Here is a 16118-nt window from a genome sequence, read left to right as displayed (position 1 = left end):
TTATTATAAAATAATTATTCTAGTTAAATCACAATTAAATCGGTTAAATTAATAAACTAATAAATTAGTATTTAGAACAATTCAATGACCAGTTCAATTTTCAAAACTTTAGTTAATATATATGGTATGTGATATATATATAGATAGATTTTCATTAAATTTGTTCCATTAAAATTGATTCTCAAGATAAAACAATATCGTAACAGAAAGGTAGCTAAACATATTGTAAAATTTGTGCCACAATATTGCACAAAAGTAATCTTTAGATTTGGGCGAAATACGCATGTGTGAGAGACAAAAGTGTAATACACATGTATTGACATACTGAGAGGAGAAAGAACAAATCTCTCTCAGAAATTTCAGTGCGACTCAAATTGCATCTAAAAATTTTTGAATTGATCAAATCAGACCCATCAATTTTTATTTCAAAAAATTAAGATATCTTAAGTTTATAATACTAAAATTGAACCCAATAATTCTCTTTTTTAAGAGTAAAAATTTTAAAAACATAAAATTGTATTTAATATTTTTTTTTTAAAAATAAAAAAATCTCAAATAAATATCATACCCAGCAATTTTTTGTTTTGTTAAATGATCTCCATATCTTGAGAAAAACACAAAAATACCAATATCCATGAAAATATATTTTAACTCATTAAAATTTTTTAACCCAATATTTAATGTAGATTTATAGAAGTACGGATAGTTGGCTAAAAATAATGTATTTATAAATAATAGATTCTAACCTTTTTTTTGAACAATATTTTGGCATCGTCAGGGTTTATGATATCTAAAGAGATAATTGAATTTGCATTTACATCCATCTGGTTCAATACTCGTTTTGCCTCAGAAATTAACAAAACCTTGCATCCTTTTTTATTCTCTTCTGATGCTTTTCTTACTTTACTAGAACCATTAGAGGTGTCTTCAATTTTTTTCTCTGTTCTCGTCCTGTTAGCTATACAAAAATATGGATATCAATGTTGAATACAATGCAAACCAGTGTATGTATAATATATAAATATGATAATAAAAAGTTGCTTACAAATTTAAGAAATTTAAGGTATTATCTGATATAAATATATATATGATATGCGTATGCAAATCAAAAATAAAATATTTGTGCATTATAATTTGTTACCATCTATTCCTGACTTTAATCTTGTCAAATTTTGTCTACCACCAACAAAATTCTCTGTCTCTGGCTTAGTTAGAGTTGCTCCAGAGGGATTAGAAGATCTTATTCTTTGTTTGAGAACGAGATTCTTTTTGTCATCTTCATTCTGTGATGGAATTCCCAACATATCCAAGTCCACTTTTGTATACATATCATCAAGGATTATAAGAGTGTTTTTTTCTTTCTTCAATTTCTCTCTTATGCGAATAGCTCTCGCATACTCACCTATGTTATTAAAGTATCATAGATATATAACATAAATACAACAAAAAACTATTTTTTGAAAAAGAAAAAAAAGAAAAATCAACCCCAACAATACCATCAGACCTATTTAGGGCCACTTTTCTCTTAAGGCATAGCCATCAAAGATAAAGATTTAGGAGTGGGTTAACTACCAAAAACGTCTCCGAATTATTCAAACGCTGACAAAAATGCACCCGAATTTTACTATCGACAAAAACACCTTTAAATAATTTAAAAATACAACAATAATACCCAACAGTAAGTATGTATTTTAAAAAATTATCTTAGAGATTAAATTTTGATGCAATTTCATGTAAGCATGATTAGAAAAATGAGATATTATTATTCTTAAAATTTGGTAATTTTTTGGTGAGTATGTATTTTTTTTGTGATTTTTTAAAAGTATTATTGGTTGTTAACAAAAAAATTATATAAAAATTATATATTTAACAAAAAATCACTAAATTTTAAGGATAATAATATCTCATTTTTTTAATCATGCTTACTAAAAATCGCATCAAAATTCAATCTCTAATTTATTTTTTGAGAAATACATATTTAATGTTAGATAATCTTGCAAAAAAAACTAACATTAAATATGTATTTCTCAAAAAATACATTAGAGATTGAATTTTGATGCGATTTTTTTCAAAAATGATTAAAAAAATGAGATATTATTGTGCTTAAAATTTGGTGATTTTTTGTTAAGTATATATTTTTTTATAATTTTTTAAAAGTTTTATTGGTTGTTAACAAAAAAATTATAAGAAAAATATATACTTAACGAAAAATCACCAAATTTTAAGGATAATAATATCTCAATTTTATAATCATGCTTGCAAAAAATTGTATCAAAATTCAATCTCTAAGGCATTTTTTGAAAATATATATTTACTGTTGGGTATTTTTGTTGTGTTTTAAAATTATTTGAAAGCATTTTTCTCGATAGTAAAATTCGGGTGCATTTTTGTCAGCGTTTGAATAATTCGGGGGTGTTTTTGGTGGTTAACCTAACTAAAACTAAAAACACACTAAAAATACTGTGAAAAAGGGGTATAAGGTACTCCGTCATCAGAACACCAAACTTAAACTGTTGCTTGTCCTCAAGCAACCAAAAACAAGATAGGACCATTGGAAGAGAAAAATATAATAGGTCTCAGAGTTCTCAATGAAAGCAAAGAACTTTACAAATAAAATGTTATTTAAACAACTATTCTCAAAAAAGTTACTCAAACAATCACCTAAAATTAGCAGTCTCTTTTTTTTTTTGAACATTTATTTAAAAGGGTTATATTACGTATACACTAAATACATGTTAAAATATAAATATACATTAAAAATAAATTAAATCACACATATATTATACACAAATAAATTAGTGGTTAATTTTAATGTATAAATAATATTCTTTATGGAAAAGTCTAGAGGGCCAGCAACTTTTGTGTTTTCTGGCCAGCACTTAACCATCAAAACAAAAATGAGTAATCTCCCACCATTAGATATAATCTCATACCATTAAAAATACTATTGATGGCCAATTAATGGTTACAAAACACCAAAATTGCTGGTCCCCTACCATTACTCATTTTTTATTTGAAAATATAGTTGTTTGCATTTATTATAGGTATAGAATATATATAGATAGATAGACACTCACTCTCCTCTTGCAATGTTATTCCGAGCATGTCAGCAATCTGGCCTTGAATTTTTCTGATGTCTGGATTTTTGCCCACATTTGCCATAATCACCATATCAAATAACTTAGGTTCTCGACTTTGAAGTGTGTTAATAGCTTTTATGACCAAAGTAGTCTTTCCCATACCAGCTAGGCCGTGAATACCAACCATTGTAGCACTCGAATCTTCCAAGGCTTTTTTAACATCTTCCATATTTTGTTTTCTTGAATCAAGTTCTTCATATTCAACAGAAGGAAGCGCATAACCCATGGAAGAAGGTGGGCCCTGCCAGCGAGATATACTATCATGCTTCTCATTTTGCAATTCTTCAACCCTTTCTTTGATATCTTCTGCTGTTTTGCTGCGATGATATCTTATGTCTAGATTTTGAAATGGAAAAGCAAGTGCATAGCCTGCATTATTATCATGTTCTTGTTTGAATTTTTCATATTTAGCAAGAATTCCATCGACACGAGCCAACCATTCTACAACATTATCATATATAGCTCTCCCATACCGTCCTTCATCTTCTTCGGCTTTATCACGCACTCCATCCCTATCATTCTTGAGAGCCTCGACAGCTTTGCTTACATCGACGAATCTTTTCTCGTAATCCCACACGTAGCCTAGTTGCGTTGTTACGTAAGCAGTTGCTGCATCGATTGCACGTTCTTGCAAAAAGCCAGGTATAAAGCTGATCGACATGCTTTTACTTCATCCTTTATCTTGATGATCTTGGTTTGCTACATCTTTATGCTACATATGATGCAAGATTCAATGAGATATTGAAAATACATATATGAGGAAACGTTTAATTTAACATATAACAAGATGAAGTCGAATATACTACCATAGACAAAGGAAAAAATGGGTGTCGAATATACTACCATAGATTTATTTTATTTTATTTTATTGCTGATTTCTTCCTCCTCGGATCTTTGCAATCCTTTGACTCTTACATATACCAACATATACCATAAACAATTACTAGAGAGTTTAAAACATCAAGTGAAGTTGAATCTAAACATCTAAGTATGAATTCATTGTTTCTTATTTTTACCGTTTTTCATTTTTACTAATTTGTCATTTTTTAGTGAATCATCTTTTGAGTAGTCTAAATAGTGATAGATTCAATTGAGCTGTTACTTGAATTAATTTTCAACGACAATAAAACCTTGTCCTATTAAGTGGGGTATGCTAATTTGAATTAATTTTCGAGAAAAAAAATCTTTTTTATTCATTTTCTTATTACTTGTGAACCGATGTACTTACTGAAACTAAATTATATACACTACAAGAAAAATACCCATTCAGCCACACTTTTTTTAAGCTATATTTGAAAAGCGTAGCCTATTCTATGAATAGGCTACGCTTTTCTCAGTGTTGCCTTTTTTTAGAGAAAAGGAAACACAATTCTGGTATCAGTTAAAAAGTGTAGCCTTAGGTATTATAGAAATCACTTATAAAGTGTAGCCGTATGTTGATATTTATGGGTACACTTTTTGTACCAAAGAGAACGTTTTTTGAGGGTAGCCTATTTACTAAGTTTTGGGTACGCTTCAAAAGTGATGCCTATGATATTCACCAATACTTAAATGAATTTTGTTTTCTTTTTGGAAACCCTCGTTCTTCTCCTCCAAAAACACGCGCCTTGCTCAGCTCCTTCTCTGCTTCACGCCGTTTTCACGCCACCACCACTCGCCATCGCCCTTCTCCTTCGTCTTCACATTTGCTCACCCCCACTCACCGTCGCTCTTCTCCTTTGTCTTCTCACCATCGCTCACCACTCACCGCGCCGCTCCTCATCTTCACCTTCGCTCACCACTCACCATCGCCGCTCCTCATCTTCGTCGCTCACCACTCACCGAGACATTGAAGTTCTTCTCTCTCTCAAAGAAAAACCCTAGCCGCTGTTCTCTTTTTCAAGCTGTGTCGCCGCCGTTGAATCTGGTCCAGCCGCCGTCCCCGCTCCTACTGCTCCAGCGCCATCGCAACTTGTCTTTATCATTGCGTTGCGTCGCCTCTGTTCCACTGCCGTTGTTTGTTCCAGTTCCGTCGCCTGTGCTCCACTGCTCCCTCTCCCTCATCTTGGTTTGAGTTCTGTCCTTCATCTGAGTACAAATTCCGTCTGTTATTGTTTTTTTCTTGTTTTTATTATGTTATTGTGATTTAATTGTTGGTGTTGTTGCTGTGTAACTTTTAATTGTTGCTGTGCAAGAGGACATGTACTGAAAATTATATGTTAGAGGACATAGTTTCTTTGGTTTTGACAAATCTGAGCCGAGCACCTGGTTTACAACGCGGGGTTACAAGAATATTCCATTGCACTGCTAAGCCAGTTGAGGTGATAAATGACTTCTTGTTGGACCATTGATTTATTTATCATGTTCATCATTTAATCATTTGTCTATATCCCCTATATAATTTCTTTGACATTCTCAGTTTACAACAGAGAGGGAAATGTAAAAAGAGCTGAGCATATTCTGTAGATCGTGTAATTTAATGTTATCTGCTTGGCCACACAACTAGGCTCCTATCTTTTGATCTGATTATTTGGTCCATGTTCAATTTAAGAACAATAAGCACTCTAAAAGCTATAGGCATTTGGATTATCTGTATATCCTATTTTATGGGTATAAATGACCCCAAAAGGTTTCTTAATCTGCTAGATAGTTGGTATTGATTGCTTAAATCATTTTGTCTTCCCAAAGTTTGTTGCCGTTATTCAAGCTATTTTGTCAGCTGGAAAACAGCTTCAGCAACTTAACAGCTTCAGCTAGGGTTTATCGTCTCTCTTGGATTCCCTTTACTCGCGCTTTTGATTCGCATATCCCCTTTGTCTTCCAATTCAATGGAAATTTGTCCCACAATCAACAACAACAACTGGAGATGATTAAGGTACCTTTCTTTTTTCTCCAAAAGAACAAAAAGAAATTGAGCTATTGGAATTAAGTATGATGATGGTTTTTTGAGAATTCGAATAGATGTTAAAGGATACAAAAGTTTTATAATTGTCCTCTATACTGCAGGTTTTAGTAGTAGTGAGCTTCTTACTTCTCAGTTCTCAGCATCATTTAATTTGTTCATGGTGTTTGTTACGGAATTTCTGCTGTTAATCTTTGATTGCAGGAGGTGAGTTTTTCTACAGAAGAAGTTCAATCGGTGGATTTGATTATAGACTCCTACAATTCTCCGTTAGTGGAACAAAATGAAGAAAGAAATCAGCATTTTAAAGATGAAACATTTGAAGTTCAGAATGACCCTATGGAAACTGAAACATCACATTTTTCTGTGAAATTTGATAGTGATAATGAACCATTTGAACATCGAAACCAAGTACTATTACCACCTTTCATGCAATCAGTTGATGAAGTTTGCAGCATAGAGAAGACTGAAGCTTGTCCTGAAGCAGAATTGCTTGAGGAAACTAATTTGCTTTGCACATTGAGAGAGTATTTGACAGAGAGCTTATGTCTGCCTGTTGTGGAAGCACTCCAGGGGACAACAATGCAACAATTTCAAACTCCACAAAATTTCAGGGTGCGGATGCAATTCTCTCCTTTGAAAAGTTCTGCTGCAAATCTCCCCAGACCTCTTCTTCAGGTTCCGGTTTCTATTTGGATTAGTTTTCTCAATTCAATTTTGATCCATCTGCTAATTAATTGGGTTGATTAATACCAGATCATATATCTCGCCATAATCAGTTCAACATATTATTTCATTGTAAAATCGTGTTTAACAGATCATATATGATTAATGTGAATGAAGAACACTAGGTTGAGTTGAATTGAATTGAATCATGGATAAGAGCATATTAGCTGGTTTGGAATCACTTCCAGAAGCTTATGTATAGGATTTATTGTTGGCAGAATAAAAAGTGGTGAATAAATATTTATTTGTTGGCAGAATATGTATAGGATTCTTTGACATTGATTCTTTCTATTCTACCATTTTTGAAATGCTTCAAAGTTGGTCTTTGGCATACATTTAATCATCATATAATTTATTTATTATATCTAATTTGATTTATTTATTATGTCTAATTTGATTTATAAATCATATTTTTGCCTAATTATTCTTTATGGTTTTATCCTAAGCTTAATTAATTGGTTTTATCAGGTTGCATCCAAAAAAAGTTCAGGAGAAGTTCCTTCAAGAGAGGATTAAGGTTGGTGGCAAAGCTGGTGCTCTTGGTGATTCTGTCACTGTCTCCCGTGAGAAGAACAAGAGAGGATTAAGGTTGGTGGCAAAGCTTAATTTTTCCCCCTTAATTTTTCCTTTTCTATTTCTTACATGCATTTGAAAAGATTTAGGTGCTCCAATTGAATATCTATAGTTTCTGTCTCATGATTTGTTGGTTTGTTTGTGAATATTTGAAATTTGGAATGCTCTGGTTGAGTTGATATTGTTGCAAAAAAAATTATTAGAATATAATATATATAGTATATATAGAAAATAAAAAAAAACAATGAGGGACCTAAGGCTACACTTATATATAGTAGCTATAGTATACAAAAAAAAAAAAGAGGGACCTAAGGCTACGCTTATAAAAAGTAGCTATGGTATACAATGTGGCTACGCTTTACAAGTGATGTAGTAGCGTTGAAAAGCGTAGCCTATTCTGGAAAAATGAAAGCTGAAAAGCGTAGCCTTTGGTCCTGGACAGCATCAGTTGAAAAGCGTAGCCTATTCCCAAACACCAAAAGCGTAGCCCTTGGTGCAGAAAAGCGTAGCCTTTGAGAATAGGCAACGGCTGAATAGGAATCACCCCAAAAAGCGTAGCCGTAGCCTAAGGCATCATTTTTTTTCACTTTTGGCTACACTTTTCAAGTGTACCTGAATGGGTATTTTTCTTGTAGTGATAAATTCGATAATAGACAATTTAAACAATATAATGTATGTGATTGCGCATTTTAAGCATGATTAATGAAAAAAAATGAAATTGTGACGCCGGAACGTCCGCTTGGGTCACCAATGTTAGCGAGGTTAACAACCTCACTGTGGTGAAAGTAGTCAAGAACCCACCTTAATTGGCTAAACCAAGGATGCACTTCTTACTCTCAAAGAGTTTAGAGGAAAATAAGCACACAACTTATTTAAATATATACTGAATCAATTCAACTCTGACGAATAAAAGGGGTACATACGCATATTTATACTAGTAGGGGAGGGGGAGCCTTCATGACTCGGGCGATGTGGGACTAACTCATAACACAATATAATAATATATGCTAAACTAGACTATTTTAATTAATATTTCTAATAACCTAATAGATGCTCCTGCATTATTCTCTCTGGGTTGGAAGAGGCTCAATCTTATCTTCTATTGATTCTGCATCTTCGTCATAGTAAGGTGACAGATCAGCCACGTTAAAAGTGTCAGATACTCCATAGTTTCCTGGAAGCTCAATCTTGTAAGCATTATCATTAATGCGCTCCAAGAATCTGAATGGTCCATCTGCTCGAGGAGATAATTTTCCGCGAGACTTAGGAAATCGTTCCTTTCTCAAATGAATCTATACCAAATCTCTGACATTGAAAATATTTGGTCTCTTATGTTTGTTGGCTTGGGCCTCATACCGAGCAGTATGACGCAATATCTTCTGTCGTACCTCCTCGTGGAGCTTCTTGATTTGTTCAGCACGTTCATCGGCATTTGCACTATACTCTCGAGGAGTTGGTAGCGGCGGAAGGTCTAAAGGACTCAGGAGTCGCTTGCCATATACCACCTCGAACGGACACCTCCCTGTTGTTTGACTAATGGAATTGTTGTATGAGAACTCGTCTTGTGTCAAAACAAGATCCCACTGGCGAGGGTGTTTGCCCACAAAACTTCGTAGCAAATTTCCCAGGCTTTTGTTGACTACTTCTGTTTGACCATCCATTTGCGGATGACTAGCCGAGCTAAACTGTAGGTGAGTCCCCATTTTTCTCCATAAAGTCCTCCAGAAGTGACTCATGAACTTCACGTCTCAATCTGAAGTGATTGTTTGAGGGATACCATGCAAGCGCACGACCTCTTTAAAGTACAAATCTGATACGTGGGAGGCATCATCTATCTTATGACAAGGTACAAAATGAGCCATCTTCGAGAATCGGTCAACAACCACCATAACATAATCCTTTTGCCTCTGTGTCCTAGGTAATCCCACAACGAAGTCCATGCTAACATATTCCCATGGGGCCTTCGGAACAGGCAACGGCTTGTACAAACCAGTGTTTTTATTCCCACCTTTAGCAATGTGACAAATGTGGCATCTCTGAATGTGTCGAATGACATCCCCCTCAAGTTTTGGCTAATAAAATTTCTCTTTTATGAGAGCCAATGTTTTGTCCCTTTCAAAGTGTCCTGATAATCCTCCATTATGGGTCTCCCAGATAATTGATTGGCATAGTGAACAACGGGAAATGCACAACTGATTGCCCTTGAAAAGATAACCTTCTTGAATGAAGAATTATTGAAAGGGTTGTTGCAAGCAGCACGTCTAGATTTCTCCAAAATCTTTATCTCCCTCATATAACTCCCTTACAACCTCAAAGCCAACAACATTAATTTGTAGAGTGAAAAGGAGAGTGTGTCGTCGGCTTAAGGCATCGACAACCTTATTTTGCATCCCAGATTTGTGCTTAAGGAGAAATGAAAAAGATTGTAGAAACTCACTCCAAGTTGCATGGCGTCGATTCAACTTTTGTTGGGAGTTAATATGTTTAAGAGCCTCGTGATCAGTATACAAGATGAACTCCTTAGACAATAGATAATGGCTCCAGTGGCTTAATGCTTGTACGATCGCATAAAACTCCTTGTCATAATTGGTGGAATACTTCATTTTAGCGTCATTAAGCTTTTCACTGAAGAAAGCAATTGGTCGGCCTTCTTGAGAAAGTACAGCACCGATACCAATATTTGAAGCATCACAATCGACCTAAAACATGGAATCAAAGTTTGGAAGTGCAAGTACAGGAGCAGTAGAAATCCTTTCGTTCAATGCCTCAAAACTATGTTGCGCCTTAATACTCCATGTAAAGGTATCATGCTTAAGACATTCAGTAAGTGGAGCAGCAATGGAGCTAAAATTCTTGATGAATCACCGATAGAACGAGACTAATCCATGGAAGCTCCTTATATCATGCAACGTCTTTGGAGTAGGCCAATTAACAATAGCATCAATTTTGCTATGATCTACCTCAATGCCTTGACTTGTCACGACATATCCCAGAAATATGACTCTATTCGTCAAGAAGTCACACTTCTTGAGATTAGCATATAGTTTTTTGCTCTCGAAGTACCGCAAATACTTGACATAGGTGGACTAGGTGTTCATCATGATCCTTACTATATATTAAGATGTCATCAAAGTAAACAACAACAAACTTCCCAATAAAGGATCGGAATACCTGGTTCATCAAGCGCATAAAGGTGCTTGGTGCATTAGAGAGACCAAATGGCATAACAGTCCATTCGTACAATCCATCTTGTGTCTTGAAAGCTGTCTTCCATTCATCACCAGGCCTCATACGGATTTGATGATAGCGACTCCTTAAGTCGATCTTAGAGAAGATAACAGCACCATGTAATTGTCCAGCAGATCATCAAGTCGGGGAATAGGGAACCTGTACTTGATGGTGATCTTATTCACAGCACGACTGTCAATGCACATACGCCACGAACCATCTTTCTTTGGAACTAGCAGAGCAGGAACAGCACAAGGACTACACTTTCTCTGACTAGGCCTTTGTCTAGGAGATGTTTTACTTGGCGTTGCAACTCGTCATGCTCCTTAGGACTCATACGGTATACTGGCTTGTTTGGAATGACCGAGCCAGGGACAAAATTAATGGCATGTTGTATATCTCGCATTAGTGGTAACCCGTTAGGGATCTCCTCAGGGACCACATCAAAAAATTCTTCATTTAAAGGCTTGACATCCTCATGCACGGACAAGGTCTCTTTGTTCTCCTCACAAATCAGTAAAAAACACATGAAGTTGAACTTTCGATGAGTTTTGTTAAGGTCCGACCTTGTGATTAAGGACGGCTCAACTTGCTTCTCGTACTCATCAGGTCTTAATGGAGTCAACACAATCTTCACTCCATCCTTGAAGAAGAAATACGTATTCTTGAATCCGTCATGGAGAGCACGACAATCATATTGCCACGGACGTCCTAGCAACAAGTGACATGCGTCCATTGGGATGACATCACACCATACCTTGTCTGTATATTTACTTCCAATTGAGAATTGAATGCAACATCGCCTTGTCACTTTGACCTCATTCCCTTTTCTCAGCCACTGCAACTTATAAGGGCGAGGATGTTCCTCAGTTGGAATCTTCAGCTTCTCCACCATATAAGTCGCAACAACATTCTCACAACTTCCGGAGTCAATGATGACCTTGCATACTTTTCCTTGGGCAGTGCACCTTGTGTGGAAAATGTTATGGCAGAGCCATCCTTCATCTTTGGTTAGCATGACAGTGTTCAAAATGCGACGAATCACCAAAGCTTCACCACAATCCGCTGGAACCTCCTCTTCAGCATCATAGTCAATATCAACCTCCTTCTCGAACTCTTCACTTGGCTCTTCATGGTCTTCTTCTTCAATTAGAGTGATAACTCTTCGATTTGGGCAATCAGCAGCAATATGCCCAAACCCTTGGCACTTGAAACACCTTCTATTAGATTCAATAGAGCGAGAAGAGTTGTGCTCCTTATTGGCTTGTGAACATTTTAAAGGACTCACCTTAGAGGATTGTTGAGGAGTCCATTTCTGCTTTGGAAGATTAACCACCCCTCTCTTTTGAGAAGCGATTGTTCTTCTTCTATGTTATTTGCCTTTCAACCTTCAACGTTAGTCTTGTAACATCATCCAATGTCCATAATGGTTGTAGTTGGACAATGTTTGAAATTTCCTCATTAATCCCTCCGAGGTAGCGAGCAACAGTTTGTTCTTCAAGCTCTTGAATGTCACACTTCATAAGAAGCTCTTCAAACTCCATAGTGTACTCCTCCACAGTCAATGATTTTTGTTTCAAATTGTGAAGTTTGATGAAAACTTCTTGCCTGTAATGCTCTGGAAGGAACTTTTTCCTTAGTTCGCGACGCATTTTATCCCATGTCTTGATCTTGCTCCGCCCTTCTCTTTCTCGCTAACGCTTAAGATTCTCCCACCATACTGACGCATGCTTCTTCAACTTGATTGCTACAAGCTTTACACGCTTATTATCTGGAATTGCTATACAAAAGGTACCTACTCTCATATATATAGATTATAATTGTATAAAAAATACAGAATGAAAGTAAGAATGAATTCAAATGTGTGTTCTATCAATTTTTTTTTAAAATAAAATATGACGCCGAGACGTCGTTTGGGTCACCAATCTCGGTGAGATTAAAAATTCTCCTTTAATAAAAATAGTCAAGAACTTATTTTATTTGGTTAAGTCAAAAATGCACCTCTTATTCTCAAAGAGCTTAGAAAAAAATAAACACACATCTTATTTAACATATAACTCAATCAACTCAACTTTGCACGTAAAAAGGATACATATGCATATTTATACTAATAGGGGAGGGAGAACTACTCAGGTAATGTGGGACTAACTCATAACACAATAATAATATATGCTAAACTAAACTACTTTAATTAACGACACAAACGTAAAGATATATGCTCCTGCATCATTTTTCCTGGGTTGGAAAGAACTCCTGCATTATCTTCTCTGGGTTGAAAAAGGCTCATATTGTATTGGCAAAAGATTTCATTGGTGAGTGTAATTGGTCTTGAAAAATGTGAAAATGCATAGTTCTTCTTGATTCTTTTGACCATTTACATGTTATAACAGAGTTAATACGATATTCTTACCATCTTTGATAAATGAGTATGTATTTTTGAAACCATCATAAATAGCTCGACGATCATATTGCCAAGGACGTTCTAACAGTAAGTGACACGCATCCATCAGGATGACATTACACCACACTTTATCCTTGTACTTGCGTCCCATAGAAAATTGGACACAACATCGCTTTATTACTTTAACTTCATTCTCCTTTTTTAACCAACGTAACTTGTAAGGATGAGGATGTAACTCGGTTGGAAGCTTCAGTTTGTCTATCATATAATTTTTGGTTGTCCATGGTATCCCACAGCCCAACAGCTCAAGGACTAATCTGTTGCAGATCGGAGCTCCATTTAAAGTCTGCTGTTGGCCAATGGGTTGCTGCATGCACAAGGCGAGATTCGAACCCCCTGGCACTTGCTTAAGCGGACAATATTTTCACAACTTTCACTATCTATGATAACCTTGCAAACCTTCTCTTCAACAGTGCATCTTGTGTGAAATATGTTGTGGCGTTGCCAACTCTCATCTTCTGTTATCCTTGCAGTATTCAAGTTTCGACGAACTACTAAAGTTTCTCCACAATCGGCTGGAATTTCTTCAATAGCATAGTCAACCTCACATTCGTCCTCTTGCTCCTTGATTACGTCTTCGTTAACTTTTTTCTCAACAAGAGTAATAACCCTTTTATTTGGACAATTAGTAGCAATATGCCTAAAACCTTGACATTTGAACCATTTCTTAGCGCTCTTTGTTGCTTTTAAAAGATCCTGTCTTCATTTTTTATTGAACATCAAGGATGACTTTTCTGTCCTTCGGCGACTGAGTATTATTCCTTTATGTTCTTTGTTTTTCAATCTTTAATGGCAACCTAATGTGACATCATTTAAGGTCCAATATGGTTGCAGCTGAGCAACATCAGAAATTTCTGCATTTAGTTAGCGAGCAACGCGAGCAACAGTTTGTTCTTCAAGCTCTTGAATGTCACACTTCATAAGAAGCTCTTCAAACTCCATAGTGTACTCCTCCAATTTTTGTTTTACTCTTTCCACTGTGCAAAGCTAGTCAATGAAATCATCAGGTTGGAGTCTCCCTTCAAACTCAGGAATATCAATTTTGATTCCTAAGTCTTTAGTTTTCATGTTGTTATGTCGTGCTCTTCGTGTGGACAAATCTTCAGACGAAGAAGAATAATGAAATGGATTTCCATTATCCTCTTCGCTAGAAGGACTGTCTTCAGTCTGGTTTCCATGATTATGTTGAGTAGCATCATATTTTGCAAGTTGCTCTTGCAACTCCTTAACTTGACGGCGTAATCCCCCCACTTCAATTTCTTGAATAGTTCTACGCTTTGGAGCCATCTTTTACTACCATGCAATATGCTTGGATGTTGATGTTGTGATGATGATGAGGATGCACAATGATGATAATGATGGGGATGAACGAAGATAATCACCAATAGAAATGGAAAGAAGAAAAAAGAACGATATTACCCGGAACTTCCGTACTAATGATGACTTGTACCAACAGCGAGAGAACCGCACTATAGACCGTACCCACGAACCAAATAAAATTTTACTAAAGCAAGGTGAAGGCCACGAAGATCGACCTTGCTCTGATACCAAACTGACGCCGGAACATCCGCTTGGGTCACCAATCTTGGCGAGGTTAACAACCCCACTATGGTGAAAATAGTCAAGAACCCACCTTGATTGGCTAAGCCAAGGATGCACCTCTTACTCTCAAAGAGTTTAGAGGAAAATAAGCACACAGCTTATTTAAATATTTACTGAATCAATTCAACTCTGACGAATAAAAAGGGTACATATGCATATTTATACTAGTAGGGAAGAGAAAGCTTTCATGACTCAGACGATATGGGACTAACTCATAACACAATATAATAATATATGCTAAACTAGATTATTTTAATTAATATTTCTAATAACCTAATAGTTGCTCTGCATCAAATTGTCTTTGAACATTATAAAAGAAAAGCTTGAAGTTATCACATCAAGCATGATAATATGATCTTTCACAAGATTCAAAGATTATTGCACAATAGATTGTGATTTATTATCTTGTGTGTTTAATGAATGGTGTGAATGATAGCGAGGATGATTACGCTCACTTATGAGTAGTAAGAATGTAGGTTTTTTCCACTTATAAAAAATTGCTTATGTGAGAATGACAATTTTATTTTTTTTTTCACTCTTTTTTTTCTCTCATATTTTTGTTATAAATAATGTTATACATTTAAATTTTTTTATGAATTAAGTCCAACCAAATAAAAAAAAGCTTAGAATAGTACTATTTATAATTAATTTTTATTGATATTAGATCAATTTAATTAAATTTAATTAACAAAAATATTTAAATATATAACATTATTTTTTTATTTAACTATATATATCTATTTATTTTCGTGTTTTTCTTTCTTGTATTTTAGTGTCATGACTCATACTTGTGATAATAATCTATTAGTAAATTATAGATGTTTATGATGACTTTATGAATCTGTTGTATTTTATATTTTTTTTTATGTGTGGATGATATAATTTTTCATTTTTTTTTCATGATTAATTATTTCTTTGTCTTGCAAGAAGAATAAATTGATCATAATTTTTCATACAAATTATTATTATTATTATTATTACAAATTAACAAGATATATATAAATATTACATTAAAAATGAATGAGGCCAAATAAATAATTGTAATTAAAATATTACTACTTAAGAATTGTATCTTAATTTTTAGGATGTTATATATCTTATGTGGGGTTTGACTATATGAATATCATTCATCTGTTTTCTAGATCTGAATAAAAGATCTATTAGCTTAATTCATAAACTAGAATAAAGGGTATTTTAAGTTATTTTAAGTTATTTTAAATTATTTTTTTATGTAAAATAATTTAAAATAAAAATAGTTTAAAAGATATTATAAGTACTATAAAAGTTTGTAATATTCTAGTAATTTAGGTAAATACATGATAAAAATATTTTTTCTTTAATTTCTAAATTATTAGTGACTATGTAGAATATTTCTTTAGTGTCCTAAGTCATTAGAACATTACATATTTTTATAGTACTTCTAAAATTTTTTAAGCCATTTTTTAAATTATTTTGCATAGAATAAAATATTTTTTTGTGGTATAATTTAAATAAATTTATTAAAAAA

At 34.4% G+C, this 16118-nt stretch overlaps 2 protein-coding genes across 4 annotated transcripts in view; both read right to left on the bottom strand.

Annotated features, from left to right (window-relative positions):
• The window catches only part of LOC107628196, a 36147-nt gene extending 32123 nt beyond the window's left edge, over positions 1–4024 (bottom strand). Inside the window, exons 1-3 of the mRNA XM_016330977.2 lie at positions 3078–4024; positions 1142–1402; positions 747–958 (exon numbers count right to left, since the gene is read on the bottom strand). Of these exons, the coding sequence (XP_016186463.2) occupies positions 747–958; positions 1142–1402; positions 3078–3801 (1197 nt within the window). The 5' untranslated portion in view covers positions 3802–4024. The remainder of the gene's footprint in view (positions 1–746; positions 959–1141; positions 1403–3077) is intronic.
• The window catches only part of LOC107626881, a 113542-nt gene that overhangs the window by 43082 nt on the left and 54342 nt on the right, over positions 1–16118 (bottom strand). The gene's annotated exons all lie outside the window — the stretch shown is intronic.

Source organism: Arachis ipaensis, chromosome B02, assembly GCF_000816755.2.
Source record: "Arachis ipaensis cultivar K30076 chromosome B02, Araip1.1, whole genome shotgun sequence".
Lineage (NCBI taxonomy): Eukaryota > Viridiplantae > Streptophyta > Magnoliopsida > Fabales > Fabaceae > Arachis > Arachis ipaensis.
The sequence above is the reverse complement of the archived record's forward strand: the minus strand, read 5'-3'. Positions and strand labels throughout refer to the sequence as shown.